At 36.5% G+C, this 23,395-nt stretch overlaps 1 protein-coding gene across 4 annotated transcripts in view; it reads left to right on the top strand.

Annotated features, from left to right (window-relative positions):
* The first annotated feature begins 653 nt into the window (after window positions 1-653).
* The window catches only part of LOC121870625 (ERC protein 2-like), a 37,736-nt gene continuing 14,994 nt past the window's right edge, over window positions 654-23,395 (top strand). Inside the window, exons 1-10 of one of the 4 annotated variants that reach the window (XM_042372481.1) lie at window positions 654-800; window positions 3,529-3,622; window positions 4,439-4,565; window positions 6,196-6,934; window positions 13,344-13,442; window positions 16,132-16,288; window positions 17,595-17,740; window positions 19,474-19,638; window positions 20,348-20,458; window positions 22,371-22,484. In XM_042372481.1, coding sequence (XP_042228415.1) covers window positions 3,557-3,622; window positions 4,439-4,565; window positions 6,196-6,934; window positions 13,344-13,442; window positions 16,132-16,288; window positions 17,595-17,740; window positions 19,474-19,638; window positions 20,348-20,458; window positions 22,371-22,484 — 1,724 coding nt within the window. In that variant the 5' untranslated portion in view covers window positions 654-800; window positions 3,529-3,556. Of the gene's footprint in view, window positions 801-889; window positions 964-3,528; window positions 3,623-4,438; window positions 4,566-6,195; window positions 6,935-13,343; window positions 13,443-16,131; window positions 16,289-17,594; window positions 17,741-19,473; window positions 19,639-20,347; window positions 20,459-22,370; window positions 22,485-23,395 lie in introns of those variants that run through there. The other 3 variants (XM_042372484.1, XM_042372482.1, XM_042372483.1) reach the window with 3 other exon arrangements.

Below are 23,395 nucleotides of genomic sequence, written 5' to 3' on the forward strand. Positions count from 1 at the left end.
AATCCAAAATACCTATTGGAATAAAAACAATTATTAATCTCTGTTGCTATTGAATAAATATAACACTAACAGTTATTAATATCACCATTACCAGGGGCTAACTATGAGATATGAAGGCTTTTCCATCAACGTGAAAGTAAATTTACAAAATTTTCGTAGACAAGTTCAAAATTTATTGTCTGTACAGAGGAAATACCATCAATTCAGGTGCTTTATTATAAGTTGTATATCTACACATTGAAACATACCAACATTACCAACATGTAGTGGAGAATAATTATATATGTAAGGCATGATCTCCGTGAAATTTAAACTGGATTCGTATACATTGTATTACATTAGATAATTAGAACAACCTCAATACAGAGAGTTTTATCTCATAATTTTTAGTATACAGTATTACTAACCTTTTACACACTTAGAGACCTTCGTTGTTGAAGTATAATAATAACACGGTAACAACAACCATGATAACAACCTCTCTAGCGAAGGTAATTACTTAATGGATAGTAAAATAAAGAAACTTGGTATTACTTAATGGATAGTAAAATAAAGAAACTTGGGCATTATACCAAGTAAAATAGTATAACACATTATTTCACTATGACTGCCAACCACCACCAGTTACCTGTCTTACTAACAATAACACTAAAGGTAAATAAACAAAGGCACGTGCTTTTTGCCTTGCTCTGTGTGAGTGAATAATAAAAAATAAATACATTTTACACATACATAGTACACTTTTTTATACAAGAAATAGTTTACGAGAAATTATAGGTTTAAATCTAAATAGGTAAATGGTAAGTTATCGATCTGTTTTATGCGTCATGTAGGACAGTGGGAAATCGATTATTGGACAAGGTGTTCCCAGGTGAGTACTGAACCATTGTGCTACTGCAGTCTTGCCTCTCAACCCACCATTTCCTATCACTTGATGTCAAAATTGTTCCAAGACTGACTGTGGTAAGCTGTGTTAATTTATTACCGGTACAGTATATCATTACAGTAAGGTTTCGATTCAACAAAATAAGTTTTTATGAATGTTATTATAAGAGGGAAGAGAGAGGTGTGTGTTGGTAGTCAGGGTAATTACTATGAGGGCCACATTATGTCTGGTAGCAGTTGAGGACAAGGGTTCAGGTAAGGTAGGTAACTATAACTATTTAATGAAAATTAGGTTAATATTGATGACTGACTGGCGCATTATTTGAGATAATTTATAGTATCACACCGGTCTTTATTTCAATATTAAAAATAGAATTATTTTCCGGAAATTGCACATTTTATCAGCTCTCAAACCTGGGAAAAAAAAAAGACATCCCTGGAATTTTTCAAGATTCCGGAATTTTCCAGAGTGAAGCATTATTTCATCTCTCAAACCCTGCAAAAGTCCTCCATCCCCTAATTATTTCTGGGTACTGGGAAAATTTTCTTGGAATTTTCCAGAAAATGCGGAAAATTCAAAGCAAATTTCAATCACAGGTTTCAGAAAGTCCCGGCTAAGAAGGATTTCGGCTAATGGAGATATTACTGAATTAGTATCCATCTGGGTTGCTTGATGGCAAACTTGATAATTTATAATTCCTTTGCACATTGACCATCTATAATCATCTTCCCTAACTCCCCCTATAATCTGGTGTCATTGGCGATAACTCTCGTCATGTGAGGCCATAACTCCCGTTACTTCACGTGTACAGTCACTCAGTTTGGTGGTTCCTCTCAAATGTTGATAACTTGACACTGACTGACTATAAGTGGGTAAATACAATATTATTGCATAATATCATGAATACAGTATATTGTATAATATACAGTATAATCATGATGACAGTCATAATTTCTTCTAAAATGATCTTGCATAAAGTAATAAGACCAACATGTATGATATTGCTTTAAAATGAATGTATCATTAAGCACGAAAAATACTTGTTGGTATCGGCAGTACAAATAATTTACATTCATGATACAGTAGAAGTCCAAAAATCCGGACTGCTTGGGGATTGGGTCGGTCCGGATTTTCGGATTTTCGGATTCTCAGGCAGTACTTTTAAAATTAAAATTTAAGGAGGAATAAAGAAGAGATGAACAGGTACATTTTGATAGTTTATTCATTAGCAAATATAGCATGCTTCATTTATCAAAACGAGCAGTTTTAATGAAAAAGCTGTGAATTCTAGAATTTTATTCTTTGCCTTTTTGATATCATAAATTGTAGACTTTCCAATGTTGTATTTTCCATTAGAACAGTATTGCTCACACCACGTACTAGTTTCTTAATTATTTCAAGTTTGTCACTCAATTTCAACGTGTTCTTCTTTCTCTTCACACAACGAAGTTTATCTACTTTAGGAGCCATTATTATGGGCTTGTACAGTAATCTGTAAATGGAAAGAGTAGGACTCAAAATATTGTTCTATTCATACTGTGCTTGATATAATACATTCACGGAAATGTAATATTTTTGCTGAAATTACGTATGTATTAAAGTGGAAAGTGGGATAAAATCGTGACGAAAACAATGACTTTCGCTTTCTTTCGTTCAAAAGATGTTACCGTAATTGCTTTTCGAATGGTTTAGTTAAAAAACTGTTGTATTACAATAATATTCCCTCCTAATTGACTTGAATAAATACTTGAATGAAAATATACAATATTTTTGTTGAAACTACCCGCGTTTCAGTGTAAAGTGTTGTAATAATAAATGGTAAACAATTTGCCTTCGGCACTCGTGTTTCAGTTTATAGGACGTAGAGCGTTTTTACTGAAGGTTTTGTTGTTCGCTTACCCTCAAAAACGTGGGTCGAACTATAAACGAGGAATATCATAAATTAACGATTTCTTGGTCAAAAAATCAGGGTCGACAGATAAACGAGGGGGGGGTTATAGATGAGTATATACGGTATGTTGTCACAGTTTGATTGCTCGTTTTAAAGTGGAGACCACGTGGTCGCTTGTTGTCGCTGTGCAGCTGTGGCGCTCACGCATGCGCACATACACCCAAAAGCCCGCTAAAAAAAAAAAATAATAATAATAATTAGTTTTCCAAAGTCCGGATTCTCGGGTGGTCCGGATTTTTGGCATCCGGATTTTTGGACTTTTACTGTACTGTACAGTATGTCTGAATCCCCAGCAATGTCATATATTTCTCAAAACATTATTTTTCTATATTTTGCACATTGATACTAGTTAAATTATATACCAGAAGTGTATTCTTAGGCATTTCCGATAATGAATCTTAAATAACTAGCCAGTTTAAGCATATATGTCAACTTTACCCCTCTATAGTGTTACCAGATCACTTGCCTCATATCATGCAGGTGGACTAGGACACTCTTCTGCAGTTGACTGTACTGTACCTCTGCATTCAGTACATCATTTACAATTTTCAAATCTGGTTGCCCCTCCTTTGATGCACTCAGCAGTTATATTTAGTATGGTTAGGGTTTCTAGGTACAAAATATAACTAACATTGTCAACTATTAGTTTTCATAATATATTATGGTTTTAATTAGATTTAATCTTTTACAGAGGTTTTCAACTTAGAATCCAGACAATTATGGCAAACAATTACACAGCATTGAGGACAGCAGTATCAAATTCCAGCATACCATCAGATTTTGCTGTAAGTTTACAATTAAAGAAAATATATCACTTCATGCTGGTTTCTTTCCTATTTTGAAGTAGTGCAGTACAGTATTTGCAGTTCCCTATTGATAAGACTGGCATATACATGTATACATAGGTGTTGGAACCGAGAGTATTTGTCTCGGCATCATTTAGAGAACAACAGTTTTCTGTAGTCCCCTCCTCCCTAAATGAACGAAGCAGCATCAGAAATGTGCCCCTGGTGATGAGTGTGAGTTTACGCTTATGATCTGATAAACCCCTTGGTGTGATTAACATTGGTGAGATTTTGATATGATATAATGTTCATATATAATAAAGATAGATTAATCTGGGGGAATAACATGCTTTAGAAAAAAACTGTGATTAGTTATTGAAGGGGTATCAGCTGTGTTTTAATCTGCACCTAAATTTAATGACAACAGTACAGTAATTAGATGCTCAGAATTTTAAAATCTTCTCCTCATAGGCAAATTCTAAGAGTTATAAAGTTTTTCATTACATACCAGAAAAAAATTTTCCTGACAAGCATTTATAAGCCAATTCAGAATTTTCCTAATTTTGTCATAATTCTTTATTCAAGTATTAATTAAACAATATGCAAATTTGACAGTAATGTACAGCTATGTAAGTGTTTGTACAGAGTTATCAGATAATAGTTTTTGTTTTGTGTATTTTTTACTTCACTAATCACTCATACCCCTGAATACAGTACAGTACTGTAATTAGTAGTAGCAACATCTGTAGACTTTGAGATAATCATGAATCAGGTTGTGTGTGTTTATAATACCTTTGTAAATTTGTAACTCGTCAGAATGGAGAGCAAGACAGTGATAGCATGTGGGGCAGTGTATCAGAGTGTCACAGTGATGCTGGCAGTCAAAACATCTCATCAGTAGAGTCAGCTTCTCATAACCTGCTGACAGTTCGACCTAACCCTGGTGAGGTTTTTGTGGTATAAATTCTTGTTAACTTCTACAAGATTACTGATCTGAGGCAGTTTTTGTTATGTAACTTTAAGTATTTTTCATTTCAAATTGGATCAGAAATATAATTTGTAAAGTTACTGTATTTGCCGGCATATAAGACGCACCACCGCATAAGACAAGGATATTTTGTGGAAATTTTTTTTAGTACGTTTCGTCATTCAATTATTGAAAGTGATTTTAAAGTGGTTTTGTAGGGGAAAACATATGATTTTGTGCATGTAAATACAATATATACTGGAATCAAGTAGGAAATCATATATAGTAACATTATTCTAACCCAACTCTACCTCTGATCAGAGCAGCTGCTTGTTTATATTTTGGTCAAGAGAATTACCGACAGGAAGTGAAACTCGTAGTTTTGGCTGTGATGTTTTGTGTTGCCACGATCTGCCACCAGGGTGTAGCACCATTGCTATTGTTTTGGCGTCATCGACTCATTGCAAATAGCTGACTGGCGGCTAATTTTTCTGTAAACATTTCTTTTATCTTTCTATGGTAATTTTTCATTTAAATAATAAACAAATGTTTCTTAAAGGTAATACAGTCCTTACATAATGTAAGACATGTATCTGGTGTGGTTTACATATGGTGGGAAGAAGGTGCCTACTGTGAGATGTTGTGAGCTTCCCTCTGCCGTGAAGTCAATGTAAGCCATTATTTACGTCTTCGGCATATTTGCCGTAAGTTTGTGATAATAGATTGTGATAATTTGGCTTGTTTTTCAGTATTTTATTATTAGTAATACTATTAGTAACACAATTTTTGTGCTTAGTGGACTACTGCCTGTCCCAGACTCCCTAGCTAGGCACCTCAGCCTACGGCGCTCGGCCTCCCATCCGTAATACGGGTGCATTAGACGCAGAGTAATTTGTGATACGCTTAAAAAAAAAAGCGTGTCTTATATGCCGGCAAATACGGTAATTATGAAGTGTGAATACTATAAAACACTTTATGAGTACAATAGTTATATGTTATGCTTATAAAGGGTTATAATCTAAAATTTAACTAAGAAATTTGGAATTGTCCAAAATTCAGATATTTATGAGAAAACAATACTGTACTGTACACTGCTAATTTTAAAATAATCCAGACTCATTTTCTAGACTCATCCCTTCATACACTACAGTATATGGCAAACATCCTTCACCAGGGATTTGTGAGTTCTGAAGCCACCTAGAGTAAGGGAGGTGATTGTTCCAAGTGTTCTAAGTGGTGATGTGGCATGGATGATACAGTGAGAGAACAGACTATCTTTCCAAGGTTTTGACAAATACACTGCAGAACGGTTGAGCCATTTGACACACGCATGTGTGGACCCCATAAACAGTTGGCAGGCCTGTGGAACCTTGGAAAGGGGTTGCCAGTGACACCATTCACTGTGTTGGGTAGTTAGAATTCATTACATTTTGGCAAAATCTGGGAAGATGCTTCATTCACTAACTGCTTAGTGAAGGGTGTTGACCATTAATGTGATACATATATGATACTGTGCAGTTCCTAAGTACAGTGTTTGTATAATCAAGTTAGACTACAATTTTGCTCTAACTGTTGATATATAGTCTCATACTTTCAAAATATCCAGATGAGGGAGACAGTGAGATCGAGAAATTGATAAATGCTGCAGAAAGATTGGCTGCAGAGCGGGTAAAACTCCTGTCAGGCAGTCCTCCAGCAACAGATAAACTGAGCCATCAACCAGCTTGTACTGTGGGATGTAGACCTTTCAGTGGAGCTAATAGTGTATCTCAAAGACAGCACAATTCAAGCCATAAGATAGAAAGTAAAGGCACATATGAAGTGCAGATGCCATTTCAAAATAAAGCTAAGGTTATTGACTCATTGGACTTAACACAAAGTGATGATATTAACCTTGTTTCAAGAATGATTTCAACTCATCACAGTCATTCAAAAGAGAACTTATCCAAATTTAATGCATTAGAAGATAAACTTCAAAATTCATTTAAGTCAGAAGAAAGCCTCTCAAGTTCATTATGTGACTCAGTTTTATCTAAAACATCAATTTTATCTTCACAACCTAAATATTGTATCAAACCTAGAGAAGATACAAAATTAGAATGGAATAGTTTTAGCAACACACTCCAGGACCATGCAATTTGCAACATTCCAAGATTACCCCTGGAACATGCAGGTGCTCTAAGTGTCACTGATGAGAAAATCGTTGTGAGCAAAGATGTGAAGGAAGTGTGTAACTCCACTATCAAAGAGTCAGCGTCAGACAACTTCGAGATTCAGATAGTTCCACAACAAAAGACTTCAAGAGGAGGAAGTGAGGAAACTGAGCAAAATCTACCACAAGCTAGGTAAACATCTGATTGTATGCATGAATCTTGATTTTTATCTCTGACGGAAGGGAACATTGTTAAGTGCATGTCTAACTACACAAATATGTGAACCTTTGTTACAGGTAGTCTTGCAATATCTTAAGATTTTGCAATAAAAATTATGCAATTATTACTATATGCAAATTATTTCTTTATGAATGAAAGCTTGATCCCAAAATTCTATTTTCTAGCAGATGTCCTTTAGGCAGGTGGCTCTTGTCACTGCACATGCAAACTAGAGGGTTTGTTCCACCATGCTTTAATCTATGAGGCAGCTGAGGTTTACAGAAGATCCTAGTACAGTATTGTCCATTCCCTCCCACCACATCCATCATCTGAATATGAGTGGGAATAGATGCAAAAGTGGCCTCTTGAGGCAGAAACTCTTATAGTTTGTATCCACACATCCCCCTCCCCCCTACACACACAAAAGATGTGGGATGCCCTGGAATGTATAATCCCAAAACCCAGGTGGAGAACCTGATATCTGCTCCTGTGTGTAGAGAGTGGGATCACATTAGGAGAAATTTTTAATTCAGATGTGGGGTTCACAGTTTAGAACCCAACTTCTTCTCGCTAAAGAAACATTCTAACCCAACCCAACCAGTTACAGTGGTCCCTCGGTTAACGAGCACAATCCGTTCCAGCAGGTTGCTCGTTAACCGAAAAACTCGTTAACCGAAACCATTGTTTCAATGGGTTTTTGGGTAATTGGTTCCAGCTCACCGAAAATTGCCTAAATTCAACAAAAAAGGTAGAAAAGTACACTTACATTGAGGTGTGTATGTAGAAGGCGCCTGGATGATGATGATGATGGGAATTAGAATGGGGGTGGAGGAGAAGGGAGAAGAGAAGGCATTGGGGTGGAAGAGAAGTCGCCCCATGGCGCCATTTCACCCATAAAATTTTAGTTCTCATGGTGTAAATCAAGATTATTTTCTTTAAATCAACACTGCACTGCATTATATATTGTCAATATGTAAAATAAATTTCAAAATGACCAATAATTTGCTTGCAAACACAGAAAAAAAATGTTTAGTTGAAGAGAGTCTCAAGCAAGATGTTACCTCCACTGAAAAGACAGAGAGAGACTAATGCCTGTGTGGTGTGTTAACAGGCTGGATGGCGCGCATGAAACTAGTTTCCTTACCTTCAATTATGTTCAATAATTGTTAAAATGACTAAAAAATTTAATATTAAACTTTTAAAATTATTGAATAGTATAAACTTCTTGATATTTACTAAAATAGTAAGGAATTTAAGCCCTAAAACCGATTACTGTATTGGCGGACTAATACTACAGCTGGTGGACCGCCAAATGCAAGCGAAAACATGTTGAGGTCGGCTCTTAAAAAACTCGTTAATCGAGGGATTGCTCGTTAACCGAAGTTAAGAATCTTATGGAAGGTAAATCGTTAACCGAGGCGCTCGTTAACCGAGGGATCACTGTATAAGGTTCTCAAAAGAATTCTCCTGTGTTCAACATAAGAACTTAGGAGAATACATAGTTAACCTCAAAATGATATAATATTACGTACAAGCTCGCCTATTTATGTCAGTATTTAATATGTCATACAAAACAAATTGGTTGAAGCTATTTAGGTTGCTAGCAGATTATTGAATCCTTATAATGCAATGAAAACAAAAGGCAAAAGCATCATGCAAGCCTATAAACACTGAGAACTGCACGGATTAGCCCGAGACTTCATACCCGGTAAGTGCTCAAAGCAAAACAGTCCATGTAACAAAAAGTTGAGGAAAACTCGAGATACCTGCTGGAACTTGGTAAAGGGTGTACTATATGAGGCACATAGAACCCAAGTAGGACAAGTGCAGCAGCATCGTAAATGAAAAAAAAATGCAGTTAACGTTTGTGAACCTTCAAATTATCATAACTTGGGAACCAGTGAAGATATTGAAGATATTTAGTGGTTCTGCCTGCCTTGTCCTACCCTTTGGCTGAGAGTTAACCTCTTCACCACTAGATGGATCACTCCAGTTGTGACGCATCAGACACATTTTAGAAATAGCACTTTTAATCTTATCAACACTTCCATAATAGGACTGACAGTCTCTCCTGGACAGAGAATGACTTTTCCTATTAATTTCTGTAAAAATCTTGTTTTCAGGCATACTGGTGCTTGTCCTGCTTCATTTTTGTGCTCCCCATAAATATACAGTATATACCCGGTAGGATAAACTGTCTTACCTGTTGTGGGAAACCACAGTGTACAGTATTTATGAGATGTTAGGGTGAAACAAACAGTGAATTTAACCTCAGGAGATTCTAGTAATTTTGGCTTAGAAATTTATGCTTAAGCTTATGACATGTTTTGCTGAGCAGAACCCCAGTTCAATCCCAAAACTTCAAAGCCAATTGACAACAGAAAAGAATGAGATTGACCTGCAGTAAGTACCTTCTAGTTCGCCTACAATGAAACACTTAGTTAGAGATCTGTAATAAGGCATTGTTATTTGTAAGTTATATGACTTTAGTAGTAAGTGTAACATAGTGAATATGACAAACAACTATAAATTGTAAGATTATGAGCCAACCATTTTTCCACTTTAAGTACTGTACTGTACTATTTTCTAAATACTGTACAGACAAAGCCTGTGTCACTCGGGGTGGCAAATAAGTCTTGAACCTCTTCTGGTATTGTTGTACAGTACAGTACAATACAGTGCACCTGTACTGTATACTGTGTAGTTTTTAGTAAAATGATTAGGTGGGTAGTATCTCTCATATAATAGATAAAGGGGAATATTTGAAGCTCTGTGCTTATGATTCTGGCCACCCTACATTAAAGTGGGAAAAGCCTTGAATTTTATGTTAATGATAGAAATCATCCCAAGACATTAATTTAGACAATAATATTAATCAGATTCAACTGCCAACTGTTGCGACCCAAATGAGTAGCTGTTAGGAGGAAACTCTAACAGTGAGTACAGTATTTGGAATTCTTCCTCCAAGCCATTGGGTTGTGCAATAAATGCATTACAAAGACCATTATTTATTTATATTTTTTTAACAAATGGAAGTTGCCATATGTGGGTGTAGGAAGTAACAAGTTATCACATCTTCCATACATGTAGATGTGTGGAGAGAATAGATAAGACCAAATTGGTCAAGAGATACAAGAGTCTAAATGGGGAGGGGAGGGGAGGGGAGCCAGGGGCAGACCAAGAATGACATAAAGAGAGAGAGAGAAAGGTTATAAGAAATGACATAAGAATTAAGAACCTGACAAGAGAGACTGCAAGGGTCGTGCAACATGGAGAGCTACCATGAGGTAAAAGTGGCTAATCCACGCAAGCGTGGAAAATGGCAATAAACATTGATGATGATGATGATGACGGAGTCCTTTGGGGGGTTAAAAAATTTATGAACTTATTCTCAACCTCATTTTTTTATCTGATGTTGAATTTAGTTCATTAAAAATACAATTATTTCTGCCCCCTTTTGATGAATAATCATAAGTTTAATCAGTCAACTGCTGCATAGCCTTGTAGAGTAGTACACATTAAATGATCTTGTGACTTAGAAACTTTATAAGTCTTCTATATTTAAGTCTTCTGGTGGAGATGTAGTATTTTAGGTCTTTTTTTCAATTGTTGTTAAACAGACTTGTTACAACCAATATTTATTGACTGGTAAGGTCAGATCAGTTTACATGTACAGGGCAAATTTCTATGGCAATTACCTAGGTTAGTCCAAGATCATTGTGACCATCTTTGTAGACATAAAAGATATGGAGTTTGGGGGAAGTGTCTGTGATTATGTGCAGTGAGTAATTGCTTCGTTAGATTTATTTAACTGTGTTTCCTTTACAGGTATTTAGTGATGATATAATTTTGGATGCTTAAGTACTGAAATGTTTAGATAATTTTGTACCACAATTTTCAGAGCATTCATTAATGGAACCTGTGTACCTGAATGACTTAGACATTAAACTTAGGGTTCTTAATGTCTTTATCTGTGTCATTAAACAAATATATACCATACGTACTCATGACTATCATTGTTGTACTAGTATAATTATTATATCTCTACAGCTTCACACTGTCTATATCTGTTTAAGTGTAAGGTGAAGAGCAATCATTTACAGTACTGTACATCTTTTTTCTCCACATGCTACTGAAGCTGACCACAGGTAGTTTGGATTTTCATCCTATAAAATGCCTGAAATTAGATTTAAAATTATAGAAATGCTTAAAAACCAAACTGATTAAAATTGGTGCACATAAACCTCCATTTTCAATTTGATTAAGTTTTGCTATAATTTTTCCATATTAATACTCATGACGAAATGAACTGCTGGAGGAAATGAGGACTTTTTGACTGAATAATACTTTGATTTCTGATGTTGTTGCATGTAAGTATTGTATTGTAGTTATATTCCTGGGTGACCCGTGAATGATTGATAAACTAATGGAAAAAGTAGATATGTTCTCTAATACTTTACACATTTAAATATTGAACAGTTAAATACCCAGTAGTGAAGAGACAATATACTGTGCATATGTACAAATGCTGTGCATTTACATTATAAGAAATTCCCTGATGCTAAAATGTGACTAGAGGACCAAGAATTTAGTCCAAAGATGGAGGGTTGAGTGGTAACAGGTTAGGCAGATAGGGCAGGCAGCCTACTAGAGAGTGAGGAGACATCTAGTAATGGTGTACTGTGTAAAAAGGGGGGAGGGGGGGGAGAACACCGCAGTAGTGCTGGGGGAGGCTTTCACAGCTTTATTGGAAAAATAGGAAATGCCAGAGATGAAGTTGAGGATGTAGATTTGACTGACCTTCCTGAAATAAGAGGTGGTTGATGTCCGCTACTTTGACATCTTATCCACTGTTGCTGAGTCCCTTATCAAAGAAGGAAGTGACCTATGGGCTCCCACTGAGGTACAAATACAGTACAGTACTGTATTCATCTTGTATATTAATCCAGACATCTTTCTTATGAAGGTCACTAATACCATTTTATTTAGCTGCTTCTCTGATACAGGAAACTCACTCTTGAGAGAAATATCTCTTTGTTTCACTTAAGTCAGGTGTATAAGCTCCTTGGGATGTGATTCAGGGAGGTCATTTACTTGTTTCTTAGTCAGTCATCAAACCTAACTTTGCCAACCTTTTGTGCCAGCTAAGCTTTGTCTCTCACTTCGGCAGCACATGCTGTTGAGGGGATGGGAGGCTTGAATGAGGTCAGGAGTGGTGGTGGTGGTGGTTTTTGGTTTCTTAGCATTTCAGATAATGTATTTAATATTTTGATGTCCTTCGTAAATTAAGTTTACAGTATTCTGCATATTGCTGGCAATGCAAATTTGGTTGTTACAATTCTTGATGCAATTAATTGCCTTAAATGATTGAAAATTTGGGATTGATCATAAATCCCTTTTAATGATTGATGACAGGTGATTGTAGTTTATGACATGCAGTAGCATCTAACTAACTTAGCCCTCTTACACCTTGGAGATCAATCACCATTAATCAGATTGAGAAAATCCAACATAATTTTGTAGCCATAAAAGCTTTGGACTTAATCAAAAGGATGATTGGGAGGGTGGCACCAATATGAGTAAAGGTGGATGCAGCTCATACTACACCTACTGGTACACCCACGAACCCAACTTGAACTGTAAATGTCCCTCCATAAGAGAGGTTGGGGGTGCCAGTTTTAATGAAAGTCCCATGCTGCCAGATGAATGAGTGAGTCAGTGATGAAGTAACATGAATAGCTGCTGGTACAGGTAAAACTCTTTACAGTACGTATTAGTAAAGAAGCAGTAAATGTATTGTTTGAAATGAGTGTTTGCATATTTATTGCATTTCCACCTCATTAACAAATGGATGATTCAGAATTCTGAATCTTTATTGATTCCTCAGTGCTTTTCCTGTCCATCTTACTTAGCATTATGCAAAGTTGATTTTTTTTTGCTTAATTTTTTTTTAGATGCTTATTATGACACTGCTCATTGTTTTGACAGAGTTTGGGCAAGATATGATATTTTCTTACCTTAACAGATCAGTACTTAAGATTCACCCAACAAATTTGAATTTCATATCAATAAATGAAGACTTTCACTTAAGTAAATGATAAAATATATAAAGTTACACACAGTATCTGTTATTTTGGTACATACAGCAAGTTACAGTTATTAAAGATCTCCAAACCAACATTTCAGTTAAATAGTTTGGTTAACCAATTAGAATTTTGCAATCATTATTCATATAGTATATATGTAGTAAATACATTTACAGTACAGTACAGTATAGTACTCTATATGTAAATGATTTTAGTGCTAAATTCATTAGTTATGTTAAACCTATAGTATAGTTTAAATATTTTATTAATCGTATTTCACTTGTCTTCTTGGGCAGCGACGACTTGAGAGAAGTGTCAGTTGCTGTGCATGATGAGTGCAGTTCAATGCTGAGTCTGGCTCTTACCTCTACCAGCAGCCTCGGCCGCCTTACAAGGTACAATATAGTTTTTCACTATCTATACAGTAATATCTCCATTTTCCGGAATCCCCGTCAGCCGGAACTCTCCAATACTGTACAGTACCCGGAATTGAAATTGGCTCGGAATTTTTCCAGAAAATTTTCTCAATTTTGGGTCTGTAAACGAGTTTCCAAGGTTGATTCCGTTAAGGTTCTGATAAAATCTCTCCAAGTCTCTCTTTTCTGGACCTGGGAATAAATTTTCAGGGAGTTTGAAGAGATTGCATCATGCTCCAATTCATCCCTGTGTCAGGTGCGTGTGTGGCCTAGCTGCTTGGACCACTCCGTCATATTCTGCTTGGACCACTCCGTCATATTCTGCTGCCATTGTAGGAGGTTGTTACCTTATTACCTGCTGTTTTTACCTACATATTTGTTGAAATACTTAAAGGGTCTGAAATATCCAGAGTCCCATTTACAGAGAGGGTCAGCATGAATTAGTCTGTTACTGGGAGGGTTTATTGTACAGTTAACCCTCACTTTCAGCGGTTAGTGTAACCCGGAGGGTCCCGCGTAAAGTGAGAAGCTAAAAAGTGAATAACACAACTATGTTGTAGTAAAAATATTATCTTAACTTTATGATGGTATGCACACACAATTAATAATTAAGAGAAATATCAATAATATTAGGTTTTTTAACACTTACATTAGTAGAAAAAATGGCTGGGCACACGGGGATGGGCGGTTGGTTCCGAGGCAGAGGGCAGATTATTGGCCCTCACCTGTATCACTTGTATCAATTGTATCACTGTCCACCACAGAGGCTTGCAGGGCCTCTTTGTCAAACTCACCAAAGTCCATATAAGTCCATATCCTCACCATAATTATCACTATCACTGACTTGGGCCGGCTGTGGTGGGTGGCTGGTGAAGAACTGGTAATGTTTTGATGACTGGGCGACCTTGTGCGCACCATGTTCGCGCCGCTTACACAATATGGCGGATGGCGGGAGGTTTGGATCCAAAAATTGCGCGGCTCGCCAGTCGCTCTCCGCGTAAAGGGGTACACGCACCGCGGAATGTGAGCATCCTGGGTTCCGGCAGGGCACCGCGTAAACGTGGAAACGCGGAATGTGGGACCGCGTAAAGTGAGGGTTGACTGTATTTGTATGTACAGTAAACCCTCGCCAACCATGAGTATCCACTGTTTTTACTCTGTATACCATTTCATTCACTAAGGCATTTAATTTCAAGTATCCACGGATTAGTGTGGCGTCTGTATCCCTCTGTAAATGTGAGGAATGAATATAAATAATATCAATAAATAAAATAAATGAAAAGTGCATTGCCATTTGCCAATCGTTTCATTAAGGACACAGGAAATAGAAGCGCTCCCCCCTCCCACAATCATGGGCTAACTCCCGTTGAAGTAAGAAATGTTTATTCTCTTTTTTTTTTTCTTTTTTTTTTTTCACATTCTGTATGAACGATTGTGTGTACATGTAACAGTAAATTGCTTTTAATGAAGTTCAGTATGTACCATATATCTACCCAAAACTACAAGTTGAAAAAGAACAATAGCGCAGCTCACACCTTAGCCTGATAAGGAGATGCCGAGATCCCTGACACCACACCCCCTCCCTCTCCCCCTCCCATTATCAGATATTAACTCCTGTGGATGTAAGGAATGTTAATTTTCTTTTGGATAATCATGTTTTATTGTTTTGTTTTACACATTCTGTATGAACAATTGTGTGTGCATGTTACAATGTAAAAAAATCAAATTAAATTTCAAATATCTGCCTGAAAATACAAGTTGAAAAATAGCAATAACACAGCTTGGCATGCTAGGGGCATGTAGCTACAGGGACAGTCTAATTTGGAGACCTGCCAAGTTCACAGACACACACACACACACGTTCACTTCACATACATACACACACACCCATGCTCTTGATTTTTCTTATTTGATAGCAAGATGCGATCTCCACAGAGATGTAGAGTACTGTAAAATTTATTTTACTATTTAATTTATATGTAGCTATTTTAAATATATTTGAATCATATTTAACTAATTGTACGATACAGATATTGTTTAGTGAAAGAACAGGCAACTTAGCTAGGCTTTGACAAGTGTTATCCATGGCATGGAACCTAATCCCCCATTTCCCATAACCCTTTAGTCTTGCTAACCACAAGGTTTTTCATGAACCTAACTCCCACAGGCAGCGAGAGACTACTGTACTTTATTTCATGTGTATTTAGCAATATACTGTATAATTGTTTTTGTATGAAAAACTTAGCCCTAGTACCCCCAAAATTCCTGGCAAGTAATTCATTCCCCTCTTAAGGGAAAGTTAGTTATACAAATTGCAGTTTTGCATATCAGAAAGGTTTTCAGGAATGAAATCCTTGCAATGAGTGTGAACTACCTGTATTGTAATTTTCTTCTTGAAAATGTGATTTCTGGTTTATTGCTCATAAAATAAGTGTCTCTTAAAAGTTGCTTTAACTTATTAGGTGATTCCTCAGTCCTTAGACAAGGTCCTCCACCATTAACTCTGGTTAATTTGTTAATCCAGAGGATAGACTGATCACTCCTCCCTATTCCCTGTACCACCAGCCTCAGCTGTAGGGGAACATGATATATTGAGTGTCCCTGAAGATTGTAGATGCCATAAAAAACAATTGAGAAGATACTTAAATATTGATTTTTTTTTTTAAAGATTATTGCGGCAAGTCACAACACTGCAGTTAAGCACAGATACACCCCGTGTTGCAGAGAATGTGCTGGAAGAACTGATGGAGTTTGAGAATCAACACAGCAACTTGGAGGGTCAGTTAGGAACTGCTGCTGCACAACTACAAATGGCTGTAGCTCAGGTAAGAGCTTCTCTCTTTTATGAGTTACTGTACTTATACTTGAACTGTATTTTAGTTATCATTCTTATCAAACACATACTATATTTAAATTATGTTAAACCTTATTATGCAAAAACATAAACAGTATTGTACAATGCTTCCTTGTTAGTTTTGTGTAAGTTTCCTTGAAGAAAAATTAATAAACTAATAGTACTTCAAAGGTGACTTAAGAGCATGATAAATATATTCTTGAAAATTAAGGATTAATGCTAAAATTCCATTTTATGGTTGAGCAGGAACTTAGCAGTGTGAATATCAATGCAACACTAAACCACCAGTCTAGACCCAGAAGACTTGATATACAGTGAACCCTCGAAGATCCGGACTAAAAGGGGGGGGGGGACCACCTGTCCGGAAAAGCCGATTGTCCCAATTTTCCGGCAAATAATTTTTTTTTATTTTTTATTTTTTTATTATTATTTTTTTTTTTTATGGGGATTAGCCAACCCGGGCTAATATTCCCACAAACAACAATTGTCAACTCTGTTTGTTTCCCACCTCCTCGGGCACCTGTGTCCAAGCAACTGACGGGTCAAGCAGCGCCCATGGGCCTTATGGTAAGTGTTCTTTGCTCTGGTTTGGGAATGTTTCTTGGGGAAACTTCTAGGAGGCTTCTTAGTCCAGAACCCCCAAATATTTTGTCCGGATCTTCCGAAATCCGGATTACCCGGGTCCAGATCTTCGAGGGTTTACTGTAAATGGTTGGAAAAGATATTATGATTAGTCTTCATCCCCAATTGCAACTGTCTTCCTGAAATGGAGAGTATAGAAGAAAATATTTTTACTCTTGTAAATTAGAGGAAGAAGGCCTGAATGAACACATGATATTTTATGAGCTAATGTTCACCATTGCCTTGTCCTGTACACCCCCACCCAACCCCCAATGCAAAGACATTTGAAATAAATTGTTACGACCTCTAAGCTATATAATGTGGCATGTTAATGTCTCTGTGTCAAGGAGACAGTGAACAAGGGAGGGATAAATGTGGGATATGGCAGGGAGGCCAGCTCTGTCCCTCACACCTCCCACTAGTCTCATTTTCACTTATTTAGGCTGTAAGCTAACACTACTGACCATGGGAGATTGGTAAATACCCGTACAGCTGCATTTTAAAACGACGGTGATGCCAAAGTGCCGGCATGATGCTGTCCTGCCGTTTTAAAATGGCGGTGACACCTAATGGGCTAATTTATTCATAAGAAGCTACAGTATATATGGTGGTACGTATTGCTAATAATATTATCAATAATGTAACTGATTTGACAGGTGCAGGGCATAGAAATCCTTATAGGAGAACAACAGCAGGAAACTTTACAAATACAACAGAGTGCCTCCCAACTTTTAGGACAAGTTGAATCTGGACTAGAATCTAGTGGCTTGAGACAAATGGTGGCCATTACTTCCCCAAGAAGGTAAGGACTTACTGTTTGTGGAAAATTGCTGTTATTAATTGTTACATTTTTAAATCATGTGATTCAAAGAAATAACGAGATCTCCTCTTTTTACCTTATTATTCCCTTTGTCACATACTGGTACTTTGTGGGTCTTCACTAAATTATGTAAACCCTTCCAATTTTCTCTGGTACAGGTGGGTTCTTGCTATACACTATACAGCATTTCACATATATGTCACTAATAAATGTAGGAAGAAATTTTCATTATACAGTACCTGTACGTCAATTGTTTCACATATACAGTACATCATCTGCATCATTCACTGTTTTATACAAGATCTGTGTGTACCCAAATATGATGCAAAAGTAGTGTTAAAAGCACTTACTATAATGTAAAAAATAACCATAATAAGTAATAAAAGTGCCCGACAGGTGTTAAGTTTCTACCATGCAAAAATACTCCAGTCACCACTCACACAACTGAGTGCTAATGGTATTGTTATAGTTACGAAACCACAGAATTTGCAGAAGTCATTACAATGTGCTAGGTAAAAAATAACATCATCAGGAACGCATCTCTATACAGGGATATGAAATGAAACAAAATTCATTTCTCTAACACAGTTAGAGCAGATTTTGCGACTAAAAGTTTATACAGTATACTTTTTGCTGGCAGCCTCGTATTTATTCAAGACTTCTTCAGGTTATGAGATCCACTAATGCCCCACCCAACAATATGTGACCTGACATTGCATCAGAAGGTCAGTAATATGAGACCACTAATCCCCCACCCCACCTCCACCTGACATTGCATCAAGTCAGGTCAGTAACATTAGACCCACTAATCCCCCACAGCTCCGTGCGAGTGGAAAATGCCAGTCGTCACAGGCTCATTTATGAGGTGCCTCGCATGCCCACTACATATAGATTTTTATTTTTTTAAATATATTTATTAAACTATACTTTTAGATAAACTATTCAGGATTCTTCTAGTAAAGAAATGGAGTTTCTAACCTTAATTAGAACTGCTTTTACAGACTCTGCTAGTTTAGACTCTTGGAAAACTTTCTCTAACACCCAGAAATATTCTGGGGGATGTGGGCTAGCGTTTGTCTTTGCAAGGTGCATAGTTTAGATTCTCGGAAACTTTTCCCAGTAACCGGAAAAAAATCAGGGGATAAAGAATTTTTCCGGGTTTGAGAAAGTCTTCTGGATACCCGGATATCTCTCATCCCTAAAAGTGCTCTGTGCCAATTGTTCCAGCTAATGGGATATCACTGGATTTATTTGCGATATATCAATATTAATCAAACTTTATGTATGAGCCAATGAGCTGCAAAGGGGGTGGGGTTTCTACTGAAAGCTAAAAAACTAACTATAAATACACCCTATACTATAAATATAGTTTTACAAGACAACTAAACAAAATTGTGTATATCTTGTGATGTATTTGATTTTTCCTACCTCTATTCAATATAGGACAGATATTATATACTGTGCTGTAATTTGTTCTTGTATAAGATCACACAACCTTTATTAAACACTTGGGCAACTGATCATATGGCCTCAGTATTTTGTATAATTATTACCTATGCTAAATCCCACTTCTTTTCATATTTTGTATTTTTTGGGGGGTTACTTCTATGATGATTCATGAATGCAGGTCTTTCAACAATGTAGATTGGTTAGAGTATGTATGACATAAATTATATACAGTACATCAATACCTATACAGTGTTCATTTATTACAGACGGAGTACATCCCGTATGTTAGAGGATATTTCATCAGCTCTCACTGTACTACTGGGAGAGCTAAATAGGAAAACTTTGCGATCTCTCAAAGTGGAAGAGGAACGAAGACGTATTTCTGAGGAATTACAAACTGCAAGAGAAGCAGTATTAGAGAGAGAATCCAGGTCAGAAGTGTTAAGATATGTTCTCGTTATAATATGTAATACGAAACAGTTTAAAGGAGGAAACCTTGATAGTTTTTGCGATACAGTATCTCCATGAGGACTCCTCTAATTAGAATTGTATGACACTTGGGATTTTTTAAGGATAGTCCTTTTTTTCTGAGATAAAATTCTTCTTAGCTTAGATCCCTATAATTATTTTTCATTACAATTTACAATTACAATAATCCCCTCTAGTGTATTATTGTTTTTTTGATTACTTGCAATATCACAGGTAACTTATAAAGGGAAGATTTAATATGAAGGGAGGTGATAAATTTTTTGCCCACCCAACTCCCAATGTGAGATTGTAGGTTGTTAAAAATGTGAAGAGGTTGAATCATGCAGCTCATATTCATAGATGAGTTTTCAAGGATGAAAAGTAAATTACTTAAGGAGTTTGGTTAAGTACCCTGTATTGCTAGTTTTTGAAGTGCCCTCTTCTCTGGAAATTTAAAGCTTTACATTAATTCTCGTTCACTAGGAGAAAAGTTGTAAATACCAAGTACAAGGTATACTAATCCAAATGGATGGTGTATATTGCTGCTGGAGTATGTCAACCCCCTGGTGACGAGCTCAACAGATGGTGCTCCAGGTGGATGTCACAGGTCACTCCATCTCCCCTTGCTATAAAGTGGGATTTAATATAACGATCTTCCATTTTACCCTGCAGATTAAGGACTAGTGAACATGAAGTTTTAAGAGTGAAAGAGCGGAATAGAGCAGATATAACCTCACTGAGGCAGTGCTTGGCCCAGGCAGAAGAAAACCTCCGTGAAACACAGTAAAGTATCCCATTTCTTTTTGACACTAATACTGTAGTAATAAGAGGCATTAGAAAAAATTAACTGAAAAATCAGACACCAAAATCTGAGTTTAAATACTGTACACATGATAGAATAGACATTAGTGATGTGGGAAGCTTAACCCTCTGGTGCTGTTGACCCGTAAAAAAGGAGAAGAGGGCATAAGACCAGGTGGATGAATTACAGATCTAGAAATGCCTGCAAAAGAAACACAGGTATGTGACCATTTATCCGGTACGCTTGGATCTGGGGGTTGCCAGATAGGAGGTTTTTCTGGAATTTGTAGCACCAGACCTAAAATATAAACTAAACCATCTGTAACTGGTTGTGAAGATTCTGTTCAGATCACTAGATTCACCCCTAAAAGTCAGCTTTAACTGAACATAGTAGCATTAAAACTTAAAATTAGAGACATATAAACAGCAATAACAATAGCATATAAACAGTACAATAATAATGAAAAAAAATATATATATATACGTATATATAGAAGTTTATGTACACACTGCATCGCAGTTGCCCATGGTACTCGCCTTGGTAACACAACAGCATCCTTAGCAACAGTGCTCCGCCACAAACTCTGACCTCCCACACACCCTCCACATGCAAGGGTGGATCAGGGGAGAGGGGGGTTGTTTCCAGAACCCCCCCCCCCTCCCTTCATCAGAAAATTACAATACTTTTTCTTTAACCCTTAAGCCCCGGGTTAGGGTGTTGCTGGCAGTATCCCCCCACGGGGTTAAATCGTGAAAAAAATCGAAGTTTAAAAAAAAAAAAAAATGGCGGGAAAATAGGCGGACGTTCTGGAACGTCACCCGGGGCCTAAGGGTTAATGCACTATTGTACTTGGGCATTTTTGTATAGTAAAGAGTAATTACTATTGACCTCAGAATATCTCTTAATATCATGTGCACAAGGCTTCAAAATGACCTAAAAAAGCCCATTATATTGGTCATACTTCAGAAAATTTCTGTCGGGGGGCTTACAGCCCCCTAAAGGACTAAAGGACGAAAAAATTTATTTGCTATCTTGCAAGGATTCCAGCAATGTAAATTATATTCTGTTAAGTCTGTGACATTTTATAAAATAAAAACTTTAAGCTTAAAACTACCTTCACCCTGTTTTGGGAATGCTTCTGAGCCCAGAACCCCCAAGTTTTTTGTCCGAATCTTCAAGCGTTCACTGGAGGAAGCTTATGGAAGCAACAATACTGTACGAGCTTGTCATTCCTACTAAATATAAAAGTAACGTATCTTATACAGTATTGTGTTTTGTTTTATTTTGCATATATGATAACAATTAATAAAATAATTTTTCTTTAATTTATAGCTAAATTTTTGGGCACAGCAAAGGTAGCCACAGATTTGTTTTGCATAATTTAAGAGTTTAGACCTGATTTGCATTTAGGTGAAGTTCAACAGTTTCTGAGGATTACTTAATTATCATTAGATTTCTAATTATTATCGTTGAAACTCATGGATAGTTTGTTTTCATATTGATACATATAACATTTCAAGCTACAAAGTGTTGTCACTTCTACTTGTGACCATTGGCAGGCTTTACACTTCAAAACTATTATAAATTAGATTGGAATGGGAGAAGAGGTTTTTGAACCAGTATAAAAAATGTAGGTGAAGAGAAGATAAAACAAACAAAAAAGACATAAAGAGCTGTGTTTTATCAACAGATGTTGCACCAGTAATAAACAGTATCCAGTAGTATTTAGTTGATGATCCAAAGTTGTTTGTGTACTGATTTTTTTCTTGATTTCTGGTAATTATAAGCTACTGTAAAATGTATCTGAAGTGTTGGTGTAATTTACAGGTACTGTATTTGTAAAATTGGCTCAATTACCCGAAGTGATTCAGTTCCTACATTAACCATTTACAGGCTGGAGAAAATAAAGATCAGTGAGATATCAAAGAAAGAGGCAGTGGAAAATGCTGCTACAGTGATACAACTTCAACACAAACTGTCTGACTTACAGCGTGAGGCAGACTCCAGGTATGTTTAAGATTTTTTTGCTAAAATGAATTAACTTGAAGTAATTAATGCAAAACAAGGGGATACCTCTTCTCTGGATCATCAGGATTAGACACCTCCTCACTCCCACTATCTGTGGGCTTATCAGGGTCTGGACTACAATGAATAGGAAGCCTGAATAAAATATCGTAAATAGCCGGAGTCTTTTTCCTGATTAAAATATTGTAAATAGCCGGACTCTGGAGTGAGCATAAACTTGACATCTCCATGAAAATCTGGTGACTGACTTCTCCAGTACTCTGCCTGCACTTTGAAAAAATCTCAAGAGGCCTCAATATGACTAATTATATCCTTCTCAAACATTTTAAAACAACCCTGCACTCTGCAGAATCATTTCATTTATTTATGAGTATAACCTGGAGAGGGGGACATTGGTAGTCTCAGATATCATGGGTGTAACCACAAATGAGTGATTATTATATATATATAAAAGTTTTACTGTACTGTATTCTAATAAATTGGGTATTGGAACACTCGATTTGATCATGACTCTTGATGGATCTGGTAATGACATGAGATTCAGACTTGGCAACTCTCCGTCCCTCAGTCTTTGTTCAACCTGTATATGTTAAACACATGTTATCATGGACTGTGCTTTACCCTATATTGTTTGTCTCCTGAACATATTTTATAAGTTTATTTACATTTCTTATAGTTAGAAGTGTTTTGATTTAAAAAAAATATTTTATCATTAAAAATCTGTTAGAGCTACACTCCACTAATTTCATCATTTTCCCTCTTCACTGCTATGTTTTTTATCGCTTGGCAACTACTGTACACTAAAACATTAACAAGCATTGTTCCTCATTTCATGTTTTTATTCTATTAATGATTGATGTCAAACTAAATCAGTTATTATAAAAGAACACATT

The sequence above is a fragment of the Homarus americanus genome, unplaced genomic scaffold (assembly GCF_018991925.1).
Source record: "Homarus americanus isolate GMGI-L3 unplaced genomic scaffold, GMGI_Hamer_2.0 scaffold56333, whole genome shotgun sequence".
NCBI classification, from domain to species: Eukaryota; Metazoa; Arthropoda; class Malacostraca; order Decapoda; family Nephropidae; genus Homarus; species Homarus americanus.